At 56.9% G+C, this 14,661-nt stretch overlaps 2 protein-coding genes across 2 annotated transcripts; one reads left to right on the top strand and one right to left on the bottom strand.

The window, feature by feature from the left end:
- Positions 1 to 838: 838 nt before the first annotated feature.
- Positions 839 to 5,222, bottom strand: RAB5IF (RAB5 interacting factor). The gene is made up of 4 exons (XM_015881245.2): positions 5,037 to 5,222; positions 4,412 to 4,515; positions 2,944 to 3,073; positions 839 to 2,543 (listed from the first exon to the last, which is right to left on the bottom strand). Exons 1-4 carry the CDS (start codon positions 5,166 to 5,168, stop codon positions 2,502 to 2,504), a joined length of 408 nt encoding a protein of 135 aa, XP_015736731.2. The 5' UTR covers positions 5,169 to 5,222; the 3' UTR covers positions 839 to 2,501.
- A 1,898-nt stretch (positions 5,223 to 7,120) lies between these two features.
- MYL9 (myosin light chain 9) lies at positions 7,121 to 13,750 on the top strand. Its single transcript, XM_015881246.3, has 5 exons — positions 7,121 to 7,149; positions 7,905 to 7,976; positions 11,294 to 11,497; positions 12,832 to 12,993; positions 13,115 to 13,750. Exons 3-5 carry the CDS (start codon positions 11,314 to 11,316, stop codon positions 13,285 to 13,287), a joined length of 519 nt encoding a protein of 172 aa, XP_015736732.2. The 5' UTR covers positions 7,121 to 7,149; positions 7,905 to 7,976; positions 11,294 to 11,313; the 3' UTR covers positions 13,288 to 13,750.
- The last annotated feature ends 911 nt before the right edge of the window (positions 13,751 to 14,661 follow it).

The raw sequence follows: 14,661 nt of genomic DNA, 5'->3' as shown, positions 1-14,661 counted from the left end.
GCCTCAACGGGCATCCCGGCCCTGTTTGAGAAAGCGACATCAGCAGAGCTCCCTGGCTGGACCAAACCCACCAATGGATTGGGTTTGGGTTCCACATCCATTCGTTCACCACGCTGTGCACCCAGTTGGAATCGCTGCAGAGCTTTGCCACCCCGACAGCAGCTGTCCCTGCTGGGGTCTGACAGCCCAGAAGAGAGACCACAAGAAACTTCTGTGCCAGGGCGTTTGCTCCTCTCCTCAGAATGAACTCAGGACAAGGAAAACTTTCCTTATGCTCCTTCCTGCCAGGGTCTGCTTGTAGATGAGAGCCAAAGCCTCGTTCCTACAGGGCCAAAGCAAGTGAGCCTCCCAGAGCCTGAGAGCAGCACAGCCTCCTCTGAGCAGTCAAGGGGAAAACACAAGGATGGGGCCTTATGCTTATGGAGTCACACACGTGACAGTTGCAGCTCCCACAGCACAGCTCAGCTTTTTCTCCACATCGCAGCCCCGTGGCAGCACAGACTCCCAGCAGTTGTTGTTCAGTCACCAGCCCTGCAAGAAACCAAGAGCACAGAGCAAGTGCGCCCAGGCTTTAATGGACAGCACAGCTCATACAAGAGGCAACACTTGCTTTTATTACCCTGCTTATTAAAGCGTGGATGTGAGCATTGGCCACCACTTTCACTACAAATGCTGCTCTCTCCTGAGAGCACAGCAGTCAAGCCTGCAGCACAAGAGACTTAAGAAACCCAAAGAGTTGTTGTCTAAGATATTTATTAAAATCCAGACTCTTAAAGGAATCTCAGTTTCCAATATTCTGCAAAACCCCAAAGACCAGAGGATACAGAAGCTGCACAGCTGGTTATCCAGGTGACGTTTATTAGAGCATTTCAAGTATACAGTGATTTTCCCAATTGCTGCAAACAGATGCCAGTAGCAAAGAGTGACTAAGAAGTAGCAGGCAATGTAATCATCATGGGAAATTAATGCTATCAGAAGAAAAAGGAAGAGGAAAAAAAGAAGCAGACTGAAAGGTTGAGCAAGTTTGGGGATGGGGAGGAGCAAATGTAGTTCTTGTTTGAGACCATTTACTTAATTTGGCAACTCACACGTAGCAGAAGCTGCCTCCTATTGCACTGTTCCCTCAGCATCCCAAGGCCCTAAGTTACCCAGGGGTGTTTTTCTCCACTGAGTGCAGCCAGCATCATCCCCGTTAAGGGAAAGCCACCTGCAAAGGTGGGTCAGTTCTAGAGCCCAGCTCAGCAGCTGGACAAGGACAATTAGATCCCCAGCTTTGCACAATCACATGCAAGAACTGAGGTGTTGCACTTCCACCAAGAAAGCAGCACAGCCTTCCACCAAGAGCACGCTGAAACCATTGGCTCCTGGCTACAAGGCAGTGTTAGGTCAGGATTCCTGTTGGATAAATGGGCTGTCGTTTATAAAAACAAGAATCATGTGGCAGCTGGGCTGCAAAGTCCTCTGGCAAAAAACAAGGACTGTGCATCTCTCAGTCAGTACTTGTGAAATACAGGTCCTTAAAAATACTTCTAAAGCAGAAACTCCTCACCAAAGCATAAAAAGGGCATGGATAGGAAGGAACCGAGCTGTGGTGTGACCAACTCAGAGATCACCTCACAAACCAGAGGCTACGAATGCTACTGAATCTGCCCAATTCACATAGTTATACATTTAAGATATTAGCTGCCTTGATTGTGTTGGTCTCCTGCATTTATTAACAAAGAACAGCTGAAGCCAGTTGAACTAAAAAAAACAACTTATAAAACCAAACGAAGAAGTAGAATTCAAAGGGAGACCATTCCAAGGGCACCTGCTCAATTACAGCTCCTCGAGACCACTGAGCTCTGAGGTAAGCGCTGGCAATGTCATAGTCAGACCAGCAATATGCAGTGGTGTTTCCAAGCCTCCAGAACACGTCTTTTAAATTAAACGTTCATTAACAAAATTAATCAGTGAGTAAAACAAACTATGAGAAATTGTACCAACACAGTCTGTTTAATCAAATCAGGTCTGATTACTACAAAACATGTTGAGGGCAGCCACTGAACTCAGCTCCTGGCGCCACAGGGCCTTCCTCCCAGCAGCCTTGCAATTGTTTTTTAAAAATCCGTCTGCATAAAGGACAACAATGGAAGACATGTCAGAACATCATGACAGATTCCAAATACAGGGCATACGCACATTAAATTAATGGGTTCAATCTTCAGCATTCAGGAGTTTGATACAATTACTGGCTGGAGTTGTGGAAAGTTGAAAATCGGAACAGTCTTGAACTACTTCCAGGAATTCCAATGGCTTTTTAATAGTTCCAATAATTAACGGGTATATGAAACGGAGTTGGACTGGCTTCTCCAGCAGAAGAGGTGGGGCTTTTCCACGCTAATCAAAAGGAACTCGATGGCACTTCCCAGCCTTCCCACCAGTCTGCTAAAGGTGATGATTTATTAAAACCTTCTTGATTTACTGACGACTGATTTAACAGGCAAAAGCTGCAGACTGTGTCAATCATAGTGGATGGCAGTGTAGAAGATTATCCAAACAACCTGTAAAGAAAGGAAGAAAGGTTGTTTCTGTGCCTCTGGAGAGGGTTTGAACACTGACAACAAGCTTCATGCCTCTGATAGGGGCAGAATTCCAGCTCTGAGAGTCCATCAGAGAGGCATCGGGATCTCCACACATCACAAACAGTGCTGTTCATCTCACTTGGCTTCCAGACTCATTAACACAGCTACAATAAGTCCCACCACAGTCCCTGCAGCAATTTAGAAACACCACCACATCAAATCGTGACCTACGATTTGGAGTGATGGTAATCCTGCTTCCCATCAATCCTACTTAACAAATAATGTTAACACATCTCTCTCTCATGCTTTTCTTCCAGACCCCTCAGAAAGTTTACCAACACAATTCACAAACCCCCTTATAGAAAGCAAGAGATGTTACCAGAAACAGTGCAAAAGATGTCATGAATCCTTCCTTTGTTAGTTCCCAAGTCCCCCCATACTCTTCCTCATCTATCTGCTGGAAGCTGCTGAAGTAGAGGTACAGAACACCAGCATTGATCAGGCAGAATCTGGAAGAAAGATTAGGAGCTGTCATTTCCCATGGCACATCCAATACACCACACAGCAACATATGAAATATCAGCAGAGAAGGGATAAAAGGGAGCACTACCCCTACAGCTTCACACAGGCAGCTCAGTGTCTTCCTAACAAGAGCCCCTCCGTGTCAGTACATTGGATTTGGATGAGGTTCACCTCACAAGGCATAATGTACAGCAACTAAGGCTCAGCAGACAGTGCTCAGAAGCTGGAATTATCAGATCTGCAAATCCTGCAAGTTTTCTTCTGCTGCAGATCAGCAATAGTCCTGCTCCCAACACAGAATCCCATTCCCTTGCACACATTACTCGAATTTGAGGCTGACAAAAGGGAAGAGTGTTAGAAAACAATGGAGACAAAAAAAAAAGTGGCCTCCCATTTGTTCTTAGACCAGTTTGGCCTTATATTACCCTGACTTCAGGCTGAGACAACCTGGCAAGTGACAAGTACACGTCCTGGAAAGAAAGCTGTAGGAAGGGCCACACTTGGAGGCACAGGTTCAAAGACCAGCAGCAAACTGCAAGCAGCTGCTCAACCACAGAGCACAGAGCAACTGCATGCACGATTCTAAAAGCTTCTGCTTTTAGTTTTCCAAGTGCTACATTGTTTTTATTTCTAACACGTAGCACACAGCTGGTACATGCACCTGAAGGCCCCTTGGGAACAAATGGATGACTAAGAACAAACAACGCTTCCCAGCTCCTCCTCATCTACTGCCAGGAGCACTTCAGATGTAACTGTCTGCACATAGCTGCTGGTAAAGCACTGCTGTCCTACAGCATTTCCATACGTTCAGTGTTTTTTAGAGGGCACAACAACACCCCATCCATCTCCTTGCCACGGATGGAGCAGATCACTTCATTTTCCTCAAGAAAAGCTCCAGGGCCGTGAGCTGTTTGTACAGAGGCCTGAATTAAGCCGAGATGTTCGCAAACAAGAGACTGCCCAGAACCAACACAGCTTTTCCTGTTGCTTCTTTGAAGTGCCCATTTACACAAACACAAATAGGACCCTTCACAAGTCAGCTGAGCCTTTTATGTGCTCCTGCCAGCCCTGCCTTCTTTATTAATGATAAATAAAAAAGAAAGTGTTAGCTTGAGGAGGGAGAAAGGAGAGAAAGGGGCTGATGGAGCTGTTACAGCTTGTTTGAGCTCCCTGACATACAGCAGCCTGGGACACAGTGCTGGGTTCAGGACGCAATGCAGACACAGGGCTGGCACCCGGCTGCATTTACAGCACAGGCTGCAAACAGACAAGAAGCCAAATCCAAACGTGGAAAGGTTGTGAGGCAGGAAAGGAAGGAGCCTTACATTGCGATCCCCACGAAGCCCTTCAGAGGCACCACCCCCCAGATGACTCCCAGGATGACCGCGATGATCTGTCGGAACCAGTAGATGACGTCCAAGAACTCGTCCTGCGGGGGGAAAGCAAAAGGCGCCTTGTGTTGTTTATGATCACACAGCGGCTGAGCCCGGCACGGTGCCTCCAGCCGGTACAGGCCGCTCCGTGACCGGCGGCAGCGGCTCACAGCGCCCACGGCCGCTCCCGGCAGCGCAGCGGGGCAGCACGCGGGCAATGCAACGCAATGAATGCAACGCAATGAATGCAACGCAACGCAATGCAATGAATGCAACGCAATGAATGCAACGCAATGAATGCAACGCAATGAATGCAACGCAATGAATGCAACGCAATGAATGCAACGCAATGAATGCAACGCAATGAATGCAACGCAATGAATGCAACGCAACGCAACGCAATGCAATGAATGCAATGTAATGCAATGAATGCAACGCAATGAATGCAATGCCGGCTGCGCGGCCTCCGCGGAACCGCCGTCCCCAACAGCGCGGAGCCGGATCCCGGTGTTGGCGGGACGGCGGAGCCCAGCGGCGCTGCCCCGGAGCCGCCCCCGCCCGCCGGGCCCGGCCGCACCTTGTCGTGCCACGCGGAGTCGCTGCGCAGCGCTTTGCCCCACACGGAGCCGCGCGGTCCGGCCCCGCCGCCGTTGGGCACCGCGTGCTGCTGCGCGTGCGGCGGCTCCTCCCTGCGCCGCGCGCCGCTCATCGTCCCGCACCGCGGCTCCGCACGGACCCGGAAGCGGCCGCCGCGCCGTCACTCACCCGCGCCGGGCAACCGCCAATCAGCGCTCCGCCGGGTGGCGCGTGACCACAGCGGGCGCCCCGCCCTCCTACGGCGAGAGAGAGGGGTCAAAAGGGGCGGGGCGGGGCTTCGCATCGGGGCGCGGCGTGAGCGGGAGGGCCGGAACCGAAGCGGCGGTCCGGCTGGGAACCGGCGGCGATCGCGGACCCGGCGGCGCTTCGAGCCGTGCGCGGGGCCTTCTGATGAGCCCTGCGGGGCGGGCGGGACGCTCCAGGGCTCCTTCCCGGCGGAGCGTGTGGAGCTGTGCGGGCTGGATGCCGCCCGGCAGCCAACTGCGGCACCGCGGAGCAGCGGGCATCCCGGGATCGTGGCTGTTTGCTGCTGGCGGACACAGCGCTGCAATAGCGCCCAACTCGCTGCTGACTGTGCAGCATCCCGCTGAGCTGCGCCGTCCCACGGCGCTCATCCCTTCCAGCTGCTGCCGTGTCATCCCAGTGCCCATTTTACACGGTACCTGTGGGTCCCAGCACCGCCCCAGCTGAGCCAGCCTCTGGCTGTGCGCTCTGGGGCTTTTGCCACCAGCTGAAGAGGCCGGTCCGAGTCACTGGACTCACATTGCGTTATATGAGGCTGATGTGTGACGGAAGGGGACTCGTGCTGTATCTGTATCTATGCTGTATCTCCCATAGGAACCTTCACATGTGAAACCTACCGTGACCCTTGCCGAGGGCTGCTCTGCTTCCCTGAGGCTCCTCAGGCGTTTGGGCCTTCACCCTTCAATGAGAGGGCACTGAGCACAGTGGGGGCCATGTCTGACAGCAGGACTTTGGTCTGTGTCCTTGGTTTGCAAGGAGTCTCAGTGTCTCTGGCTCCGTGCTCCTGCTTGATGCCACTTTGCAGGGATGGAAGCGTTTGTGTGATGATGGGTCACTTGGATTGGGGAGCTGATCTAAAACTGACATGTTAAAAGACTGCCTGGTTTCACCCCAGCTCCATCCTGTGACCCACTGCCCCCAGAGAGAAAACAGAGTGAAATTCTAGCAGGAAAGAGCAAGGAAGAGGCAGAAGAAAGGTGAGAGAAGAAGATGTGGAGGTAGGAACAGGCTCCCTGCAGAGGGACACACTTTGGCAGGGGAGGAGGATGTACAAGGAGCTGGTGGCAATGTGAGAAGGTAAGGTGGGAAAGGGTGGAAGGGAGGGAGAGGAGCGTGTGCCGGGCATCCCAGCTGCAGCCCTTCGTGTGCATCCAACTGCACAGCGTGTGAGGAGCTGCCACATTCACTGCGGCTCCTGGAGCACAACGGCTGCTGGGAGTTGGGGCTGCCAGGTGCTGCACAAACCTCTGTGCTCAGTGCAGACACGTGGGAGCAGCACGGGGCTGCAGCTCCGCTCTCTGCCTCCTAAGATACGTTCTTTCCTTTTTCATTCCTTTCTTTTCTTTAAAAGGCAAACTGTTTCAGGAAGGCCCCACGTGGAGCTCAGGCTCGGCACAGACTCTGCACAGCCCCACAGCCGGGCAGCCCCAGGGCGGCGATTCCTACTGGGAGAGTGAGGGCTGCAGCTCGATGTAAACCACAACTCAAGTCAGCTCTTCGTCCCCCTCATCCCTCTGCAGGCTGAGTTCTGGCCACGGAGACCCAAGGCAAATCCCCCCGGGTCGCCGTCGAGGCCCCCACGAGCCTTGGGCTGGGGTCACCCCCGAGCGACCCACGTCCATCTCCCGGGACGCCGGCCACACTGGGGCCTCCCGGCCGTCCTTCCTTCTCTATACGGCCGACAGCGCGCCCCGCCGCCCCGGCCCCGCCGCATTCTTCTGCCTTGTATGGGCCGAGCCGGGCCGGGAGGGGCGGGACGAGGGGTCCGGCACCGCCCCGACCCCAGCCCGAGCCTAGGGCCGCGCCGCCGGCCGGGAGCGCAGAGCAGCGACTGCCGCACTCCGGCCCAGGTGAGAGCTCTGCGGGCTGCGGGGCGAGAGGGAGCCGGGCGACCCCGACGGAGCGGGCGGGAGGGATGCGAGGCAGCCCCGGGGGCAGCTCGGGAGGGGGCGGCGGGGCACAACCCACAACCGGGGGCACTGCCGAGATGCTGCAGCCTGGGGAAGGGGGGGGGGACGACGATGCTGCAGGGGGAGCCCCGCGCCCCTCACGGGAGAGGAGCGCCGCTCCGTCCCCGTCCCGCAGAGTTGTCCCCCGGGGGGAGGCGAGGAGCCGTCCCGAGCGCAGCTCTCGGCGGCTGCAGTGGCCTCGGCCGGGACCATCCGGCGCTGTCACCGGGCGCTGTTCGTTCCTGCCCGCAGCGTCTGCTTTCCCCCGGGTCTTACTGACGGCCGGAGCCCAAACCAGATGTACGCGTGATGCTCCGGAGATCTCCCACGGGACGCAGAGGAACTTATTCCAGGCAATGAGCTGTTGGAAGGCAAAAAAGCTTTATTTAGCTCTTTTTCCTCAGAGGCGGGGGAACTTTTTTGCCCATTAAGACTTTAGGTCCCCTTGATTTCCCCCGTTCCACTCCCCACATGCCTTTTTGGTACAAAATGTTACGGACGTGATAAAAGCCAGGGAGGTTCTTAGGCATGGGGAAAGCAGCGGCTGGGGCAGCATTCTTTGGAGCGGAACATCCTGAAGTGTCAACAACCGTTGCTGCTTACCAAAGATGGTCGGTTTCTTCAGTCACTTGAATTTTTTCCCTCGTCACTGGCAGGCTCTGCGCTGCTGTAGGAGGAGTTTGCCGTCGCCTCCCCCCAACGCTCTGAGGCCGGATTCCCCGCACAAGGTGAGCTCCTCCATGCCCTGGGAAGACGGCAGGGTGTGGGGCTGCGCAGCCTTCCTGCCCTGCGCTGCTGGGGTGCCCTCTGCTCCCACCCCTGGGCATGGCAGAAGGGCTGTGGGTGGTGTGGTTCCACATGCAGACAGTTTCTGCGTGGTTGAACATCTTGTGTGTGCAGCAAGGACTGGGGCTGGGGCATCCTGTTCTAGCAGCAGGGAAGAATGGGCAGCTCAGCTTCCAGCACACTCACCTTTCAGTAAAGGCTGTGTGTTCTGACTTGTTGCTGCTTGAAACAGACTCTCAAAGGGGCCATTGTTTATCCCCACGGGGCTGTACTCGGGAGCGGTGCAGGCTGTTTGAATTGCCCTTCCCCTGCCCTACACAGCCCAGAGCACCCAGAAGATGTGTGCTCTGTGTCTGAGTGCTGGGGTGTTGTGCAGACGATGTCCTTCCCTCCCACAAGCAGCCCTGCACGGTGGCAGAGCCATGCAGCACTCCCTGCAGTTGTATACCCAGCCTTGAAGGAGCCACCCTTTGCAGCACAGGAGTACCCAGCATCGTATTTGCACCACACTGAGCCACACTGCAGCTGGAAGGCTGAGGTCCCTGTGTCCCCTACATGTCAAGGCACCTGCTTCATGCCAGCCAGGCCATCCAGGAGCCCCTGCAGCTGCTCACCCAGCAGCAGCTCTTCTGGTTTATTATTTTTTAGTTGGGACAAAAGGCTGAAGTGATACATGAGATCTGGTGTTGGGCAGGAGGGGCTGGGAAGGGTCTCGTGCCCTGGCAGCATGGGGATGCCCCTTCACCTTGTCTGCCCCCCCAGCAAGGCCAGGAACTGCACTGGGGTGAAGCCACTTGCTTTTTACCAATGAGGAAACATATGGTGGCTTATTTTACTGATAACAGCCCGTCTTTGCTCTTTCTCTTTAAAACTGCAGCTATTTTCTATCATAACTTTTCAAGCCAGGCCTGCGGCTGTGTGGGGCTGCCTCTTTAGAGGGGAAGGTGTGAGCCCTGTGATGCAGGAGGCAGAAGGGCAAAGGTGAGCTGGTGGCTGCTTTCATGGCAGCGCTGAGCTCTGTGGTTCCACTGCTGGGGATGGGCAGGTCCTGGGCAAGTGCAGTCCTGGAGTGGGCCTTTCACTGGAGCAGGGCCCATCACTGTGGCTTTTCCTCTTGCTGCAGAAAAGCTGGACGCACAGCCCTGCAGCATGCAGGGTGTTAAAGCCCAGCACTGCCCAGACTGTTCTGGCACTGGGTTTTCTGAGCAGCCAGCATCTCACAGCCTGACCCTGGGGCTGCATGGTGCAGAGCTGCCATCGGACCCTCCAGTAGGGTGTACACTGCCTGGGTCAGCTGCACAGCGCTACTCCAGACAGAGGCGCCTTCTCTGCACCCAGCCTCAGAGTCTCCTTCTGAGCCACAGGCAGCTCCAAGAAGCAGAAATGAAATACTCAGGAACTGAGCTGCTCCCTGGGACCAAACACCTTCCCAGGGAGTTGTTTTTTTGTTTTTGTTTTTGTTTGGTTTTTTTTTTTTAATCAGTGGAATTTAACAGAAAAAAACACGTGCTGCCCAAATCACACTTAGTCCCTGCAGCAAGAACCATCGCAGGGGCCTCATGCCAAGCTGTGCTCTTGCTGGCTGGTCACAGCTGGGGCAGCATAAATATTTGGGTTGTATTAATGCATGTGATGAGAGCAAAACTCCTGCTTATTTCTTCTGCTAATAGCTCTGCTCGTTGCTCTCTGGCTGGGAGGCACAGTGCTGGCTGCGCCATGTTCTGCTGCAGAGCTTTTATTGCTGAGTCTGCCCTGGCACAGCAGAGCGGGGTGGTGGGTCACCTGAGCAACCTCACACAGCCTGGTGCCGCTGCTGCTGGGAGGGCCATGGGCAGGTGGGGTCAGGCAGGGGGTTCTTCTGGCACACAGCACAGTGCTGTTGTTGCTTTGCACTGCTTAATGCAGTGTGATGTGGCCCTCAACTGCTCTGTGTCCCCTGCCAGAGCAGGCAGAGCCCAGAGATGGCACTGCCACCAGGCACTGGGTGCACACTCTGCTCCTCTCCGCTGAGGAACTCATTCACAGTCTGTTAGCACTGCTCCCCATCCTGCAGCAGGCAGGGACTCTCTGTCCCTATTGGGAAGCTGAGTTATGGGGCTGCCTGTGAAGCAGTGGCCGTGGTGGAAGCACAAGGATCTGGGCAGTGCCGTGGCAGTGGGTTGACCTCAGCCAGGTTCTCTCTCAGCGCTGTGCTGAGTGGCAGCTGATGTCAGGAAGGTCCCTGTGTCAGCTGTCTCTGGTGGCAGCTTTGCTCATCTTCGCTCTTCGGGATTTGACAGAGCCCTAAGCATCCTCTTGCTGGGCAGTGCGGGTGGTGGGCAATGCTGCAGGGCCCTTTGTAAGGACTGGGAATGGGCCCCGGTGCCCACAGTGCGGGTCTATCAGACACTGACCTGGCCTGGAGGGCACCAAACAATAGCTGGAAGGCTCTGAAGGGGTTTTGGTAACACCTGCTCATCCCGGAGCTGTCTGCTCGCCCCACCTCAAGGCTGCGGCCGTCTTCAATGCCATCCCCACTGGGACACGGTCTGCCCCGGCTGAGCCCGCTGGGCGCTGTCCATCCGTCCGTCCGGTGGCAGAGCTCTTACTGCTGACCCCTCCCTGCCCCCTGCCTGGCTCTTCTCGTCTCCTTCCACTCTTTATATGTACCAACTACTCGTTCCTCTGCCCGCCGTTCCATGCCCGCTCCCCAGCACTCCCCGGCGGTGCCTTCACTCCCCACCACCCCCTGGGACTCTTCAATGGACACAGCCGGGTGCGGGCGGCTTGGAGCGGGGCGGAGGGGGCGGGGAGGCTGCGGCACGCGAAGAATGTGCCCACAGCGATAACCCCGGGCACCGGCAGAGCCTCGGCCCTGAGAGGCGGGGTCTACTCCAGCACAAGAAAGGAGTGATCGCGTTCACCCAGCGAGGGGCAGCCGTGGCGTGGGGGGGCTGCGTCAATACCCGAGGTGGCACCTGGGAGGCACCACTGGTGGAGCTGGGTTTGGGGCGGAGGGTGCAGCCTTGCAGCAAGTAGGTCTGGGGGCGGAGGGGGTGGGCGTGGGGACGGCCCTGCAACGAGCTGGGAAGGCAGGGAGCTCAGCAGAGCCCGGGTCTGCCCTGTGCCCACGTCCCACCCTGCGACCACATTATGCCACTATGGCCAAACTCGGTGACTGCCATGAAACCGAGTGATAGTGCTGGTGAGCAGCGTTTGTGCAGCAGCACAGGGAAGCTATGTCCCCTGCTCCCTGATGACAGCCCTGCCCTGCCTGCAGGTACCACCACAGCTGCCAACATGTCCAGCAAACGTGCCAAGGCCAAGACCACCAAGAAGCGCCCTCAGCGCGCCACCTCCAATGTCTTCGCTATGTTCGACCAGTCACAGATCCAGGAGTTCAAGGAAGCTTTCAACATGATTGACCAGAACCGTGACGGGTTCATCGACAAGGAGGATCTGCACGACATGCTGGCTTCCATGGGTGAGGACACCCTCCCCCGGTCCGCCCACATCCCCCAGTCCCATTTCCCCTCTCACCTCCTTAGGCAGCTGCTTGTGGGCCACAGGGACAGCGATTGGTGAGGGGTCCTGGTCACCGTGCAGTGAGCCCATTGCTGGGGTGGCACTGGGGCACAGTGTTCCTGCTTTGGGCCAGTTTGGTTCTGCAAAAACAGGAGAGACATCCTCTGGTGCACTGCTTGGCCTTGAAAGTGTGCTTGAGGAGGTGCCCGAGGTTCTGTTGCTCCTCCAGCTGCATTCACCAGTAAGGACAGGTCACTGCCTCTGCTGGAGCAGCTCTGCACAAGCAGCAGCTGGGGGCTGGAGTGCTGCCACCCCAACATGTCACCAGGACAAAGCCCTTTCATTGCTCACAGCCTGTGTGACTGGACAGACCTGTCCCGTGCCAGATCGCATGGCTGGGTCAGTGCAGGGAGGGGGCTCCCAACCCAGCACCCGCAGGCTCCTCCACAAGGGATGGAGCAGGATGCAGCTTCTTGCTGGCCACAGGGTCCCACATGGGAGATGGCTTCGAGCTGAGGGTGCTTGAGGTCTCTGTGATAGTAGGGGGCTACAGCAGGTGGGTGCTGGTGGGACCGGTGACAGCACTGAGCCCGTAGAGTAGGCTGACTGCTTGGGGAAGATGTGCACTTCCCAGGTGCTCTGACTCAGCACTGCTTGGCACAGGGGCTCTTGGGGATGAGATTGAGTCCAGCCGTGCAGCCATACTGCTCACCCAGAGCCTGCCCCTCCACTGCCCCTCTCTTGGCCCCTTGCCATGCTGGGAGATCTGTCAATCATTGATCTGGTGGCTGGACCTGTTCTGAAGGTCCCGCCTGGGAAAGAAAACACAAGAGGGTCATGCACTGAGTGCATCAGGGCTGTGGTTGGCAGAACCTTAGTGCTCTACTGGGAGCCATGCTTGGGACACAGTGACATGGAGAGAGACTGAGCAGGAGCAGTGGATGCTGTGGAAACCCATCCCTGTGTTCATGGCACATGAATGAAGGAGTCCCCATACACACCTCCTGTGGCAGTTGGTGCCTGGCAGGGCATGCAGCACTGGAGGCTGTCAGGGTGCTGCCCTGCAGCCCTGGGGAAGGCAGTGAGCTCCATCCCGGTCTGGTGTGTCAGCAGCAGGGGTCCATTCCCAGGGCAGCCTGAGGTAGCTGTCATCAGCTCAAGCACCGTTTGGGCAGGTAATGCCTAAAAAAAATGGCAGAATCTTTGAGGGTCTGTCATAGCTGAGTTCTGCAGGCAGGATGGGCACGGGGCTGGGCTTGGGAATGGGACCCACACACTGCCTGTGTCCGGCAGGAAAGAACCCCACTGATGAGTACCTGGAGGGCATGATGAGTGAGGCACCGGGGCCCATCAACTTCACCATGTTCCTCACCATGTTTGGGGAGAAGCTGAACGGCACTGACCCGGAGGACGTCATCCGCAATGCCTTCGCCTGCTTCGACGAGGAGGCCTCAGGTACAGCTGGGGAGCACTGTGGGCAGCTCCGAGGCCGTGGGCAGGGCCGGGAGCAGGGCAGTGAGGGGGTCCCCACTCACGCTGCTCTCACATGCCGATGCTGTCCCTGCCATCCCCACAGGGTTCATTCACGAGGACCATCTGCGTGAACTGCTGACCACCATGGGGGACAGGTTCACTGACGAGGAGGTGGACGAGATGTACCGGGAGGCGCCCATCGACAAGAAGGGCAACTTCAACTACGTGGAGTTCACCCGCATCCTGAAGCACGGAGCCAAGGACAAGGACGATTAGAGCCGAGAGCTGCCCCCTGCCTCCCGCATGTGCCACCCGCGCCCCTCCCTCTCACTGCCCAGCCCCACTGCAGGCTCCCCCTGGCCGGGACGGCGCCCTGCTCCGTGCTGGTGCTTCCATCGCGTGCCCTCCTGCCCTCTCCCATTGCCCCGGGATCCCGGCCAGGCTCCCCCCCACGCGCTGCTTCTCACCCCGCTCAGCAGGAGGGTCCGGACGGGGGCGGGAAGCCCGGGGAGTGCTGGCCGGGGGGGTTCTGGCTGGCTCAAAGCAGTGCAATCCCTCTCCCAGAGGACCTAACACAGAAAGAAGCTCTCCCCTTTCCTCCCACACTCCCTTCCTTTAGGAAAGAAAGAAAGAAAAGAACACTTTGTTTCCTCCTCTTTGGCTGTTTTATGGCTTTAGAGCCTGTGATATAAGGGATTCAGAAAGCTGAAGCAGCCTATAAAGTCTGATGGGTGTGACAGCGGTGTGTTCTGTGCTTCCTCCCTGCCCGGTGCAGCCCTGGGCTTGGGGTTTGGATTAGGGCTGCTCGTGCCCCAGCTCGCCCCCTCCTCGCTGCCCTGCTGCAGCTCCTCCCGGAAGCAATTAATTTGGTATTGAAGCCAAATAATTCCTGACCCATCCGCAAAATCAGCTTAAACACCATTGACCGCCTTTGCCGATGAGAGCTGCACTTCAGGATGGGCAGAGGGATGGGTGCGGGGAGACGTTTGGATGCGGCACGGCACGCGCGGTACGGGCTGCGGGTTTGTGCTGCGGAGGATGCGGCCCCGCCGACAGCTGCGGGGCTGCGGGCATTTAAGGAACCTCGTAGTCCCGCGCTCGCAGGGCGGTCTCAGCTCCCTGCAGCCGCTCCGTGTCAGCCCTTCCCCGGCTCCTCGGGTGCCCGTCCCCGGCTCCTCGGGTGCCCGTCCCCGGCTCCGGCTGCTCATCCCGCAGAGCTGCAGCGCCGGGGTCGCGCCGTGCGGAGTTCCGCGGGGCTGCGCGGCTGCAGGTGTGTGTCAAAGCGCGCTGCACGAGGGAACGAGCGGCCGCTGGGAAGGAGGAGCTCAACTGCTGCTGAAATACAGAAAGAAAGAAGGGGGGGGGGGGGGGGGAAAGAAAGAAGAAACAATCACATGCTCGGAATTAGGAGGGGAAAAATGTGGATTAAGGGAGAGTAGTGTCTGGCCATCGCCTCGATGAGAGTTCAGAGAAGGGCACCTGAGAGTCCGACAGCAAGGAATGGGGTTTGCTACAGCAGCTTGATTTAAACTGAGCGAAAGAGGAGCTAAGGGCACACGTGCAGTGGGAGCGCTGGTTACACGGAGCCGAGCAGCAGCTCCTGGGACCGAATCGGGTCCTTCGAGCTTTTCCCCTTCAGTCGCACCGCCT

Source organism: Coturnix japonica, chromosome 19 (assembly GCF_054131305.1).
Source record: "Coturnix japonica strain WE chromosome 19, WE-NBRP24, whole genome shotgun sequence".
NCBI classification, from domain to species: Eukaryota; Metazoa; Chordata; class Aves; order Galliformes; family Phasianidae; genus Coturnix; species Coturnix japonica.
This window is presented reverse-complemented; position numbering and strand designations above follow the sequence as displayed.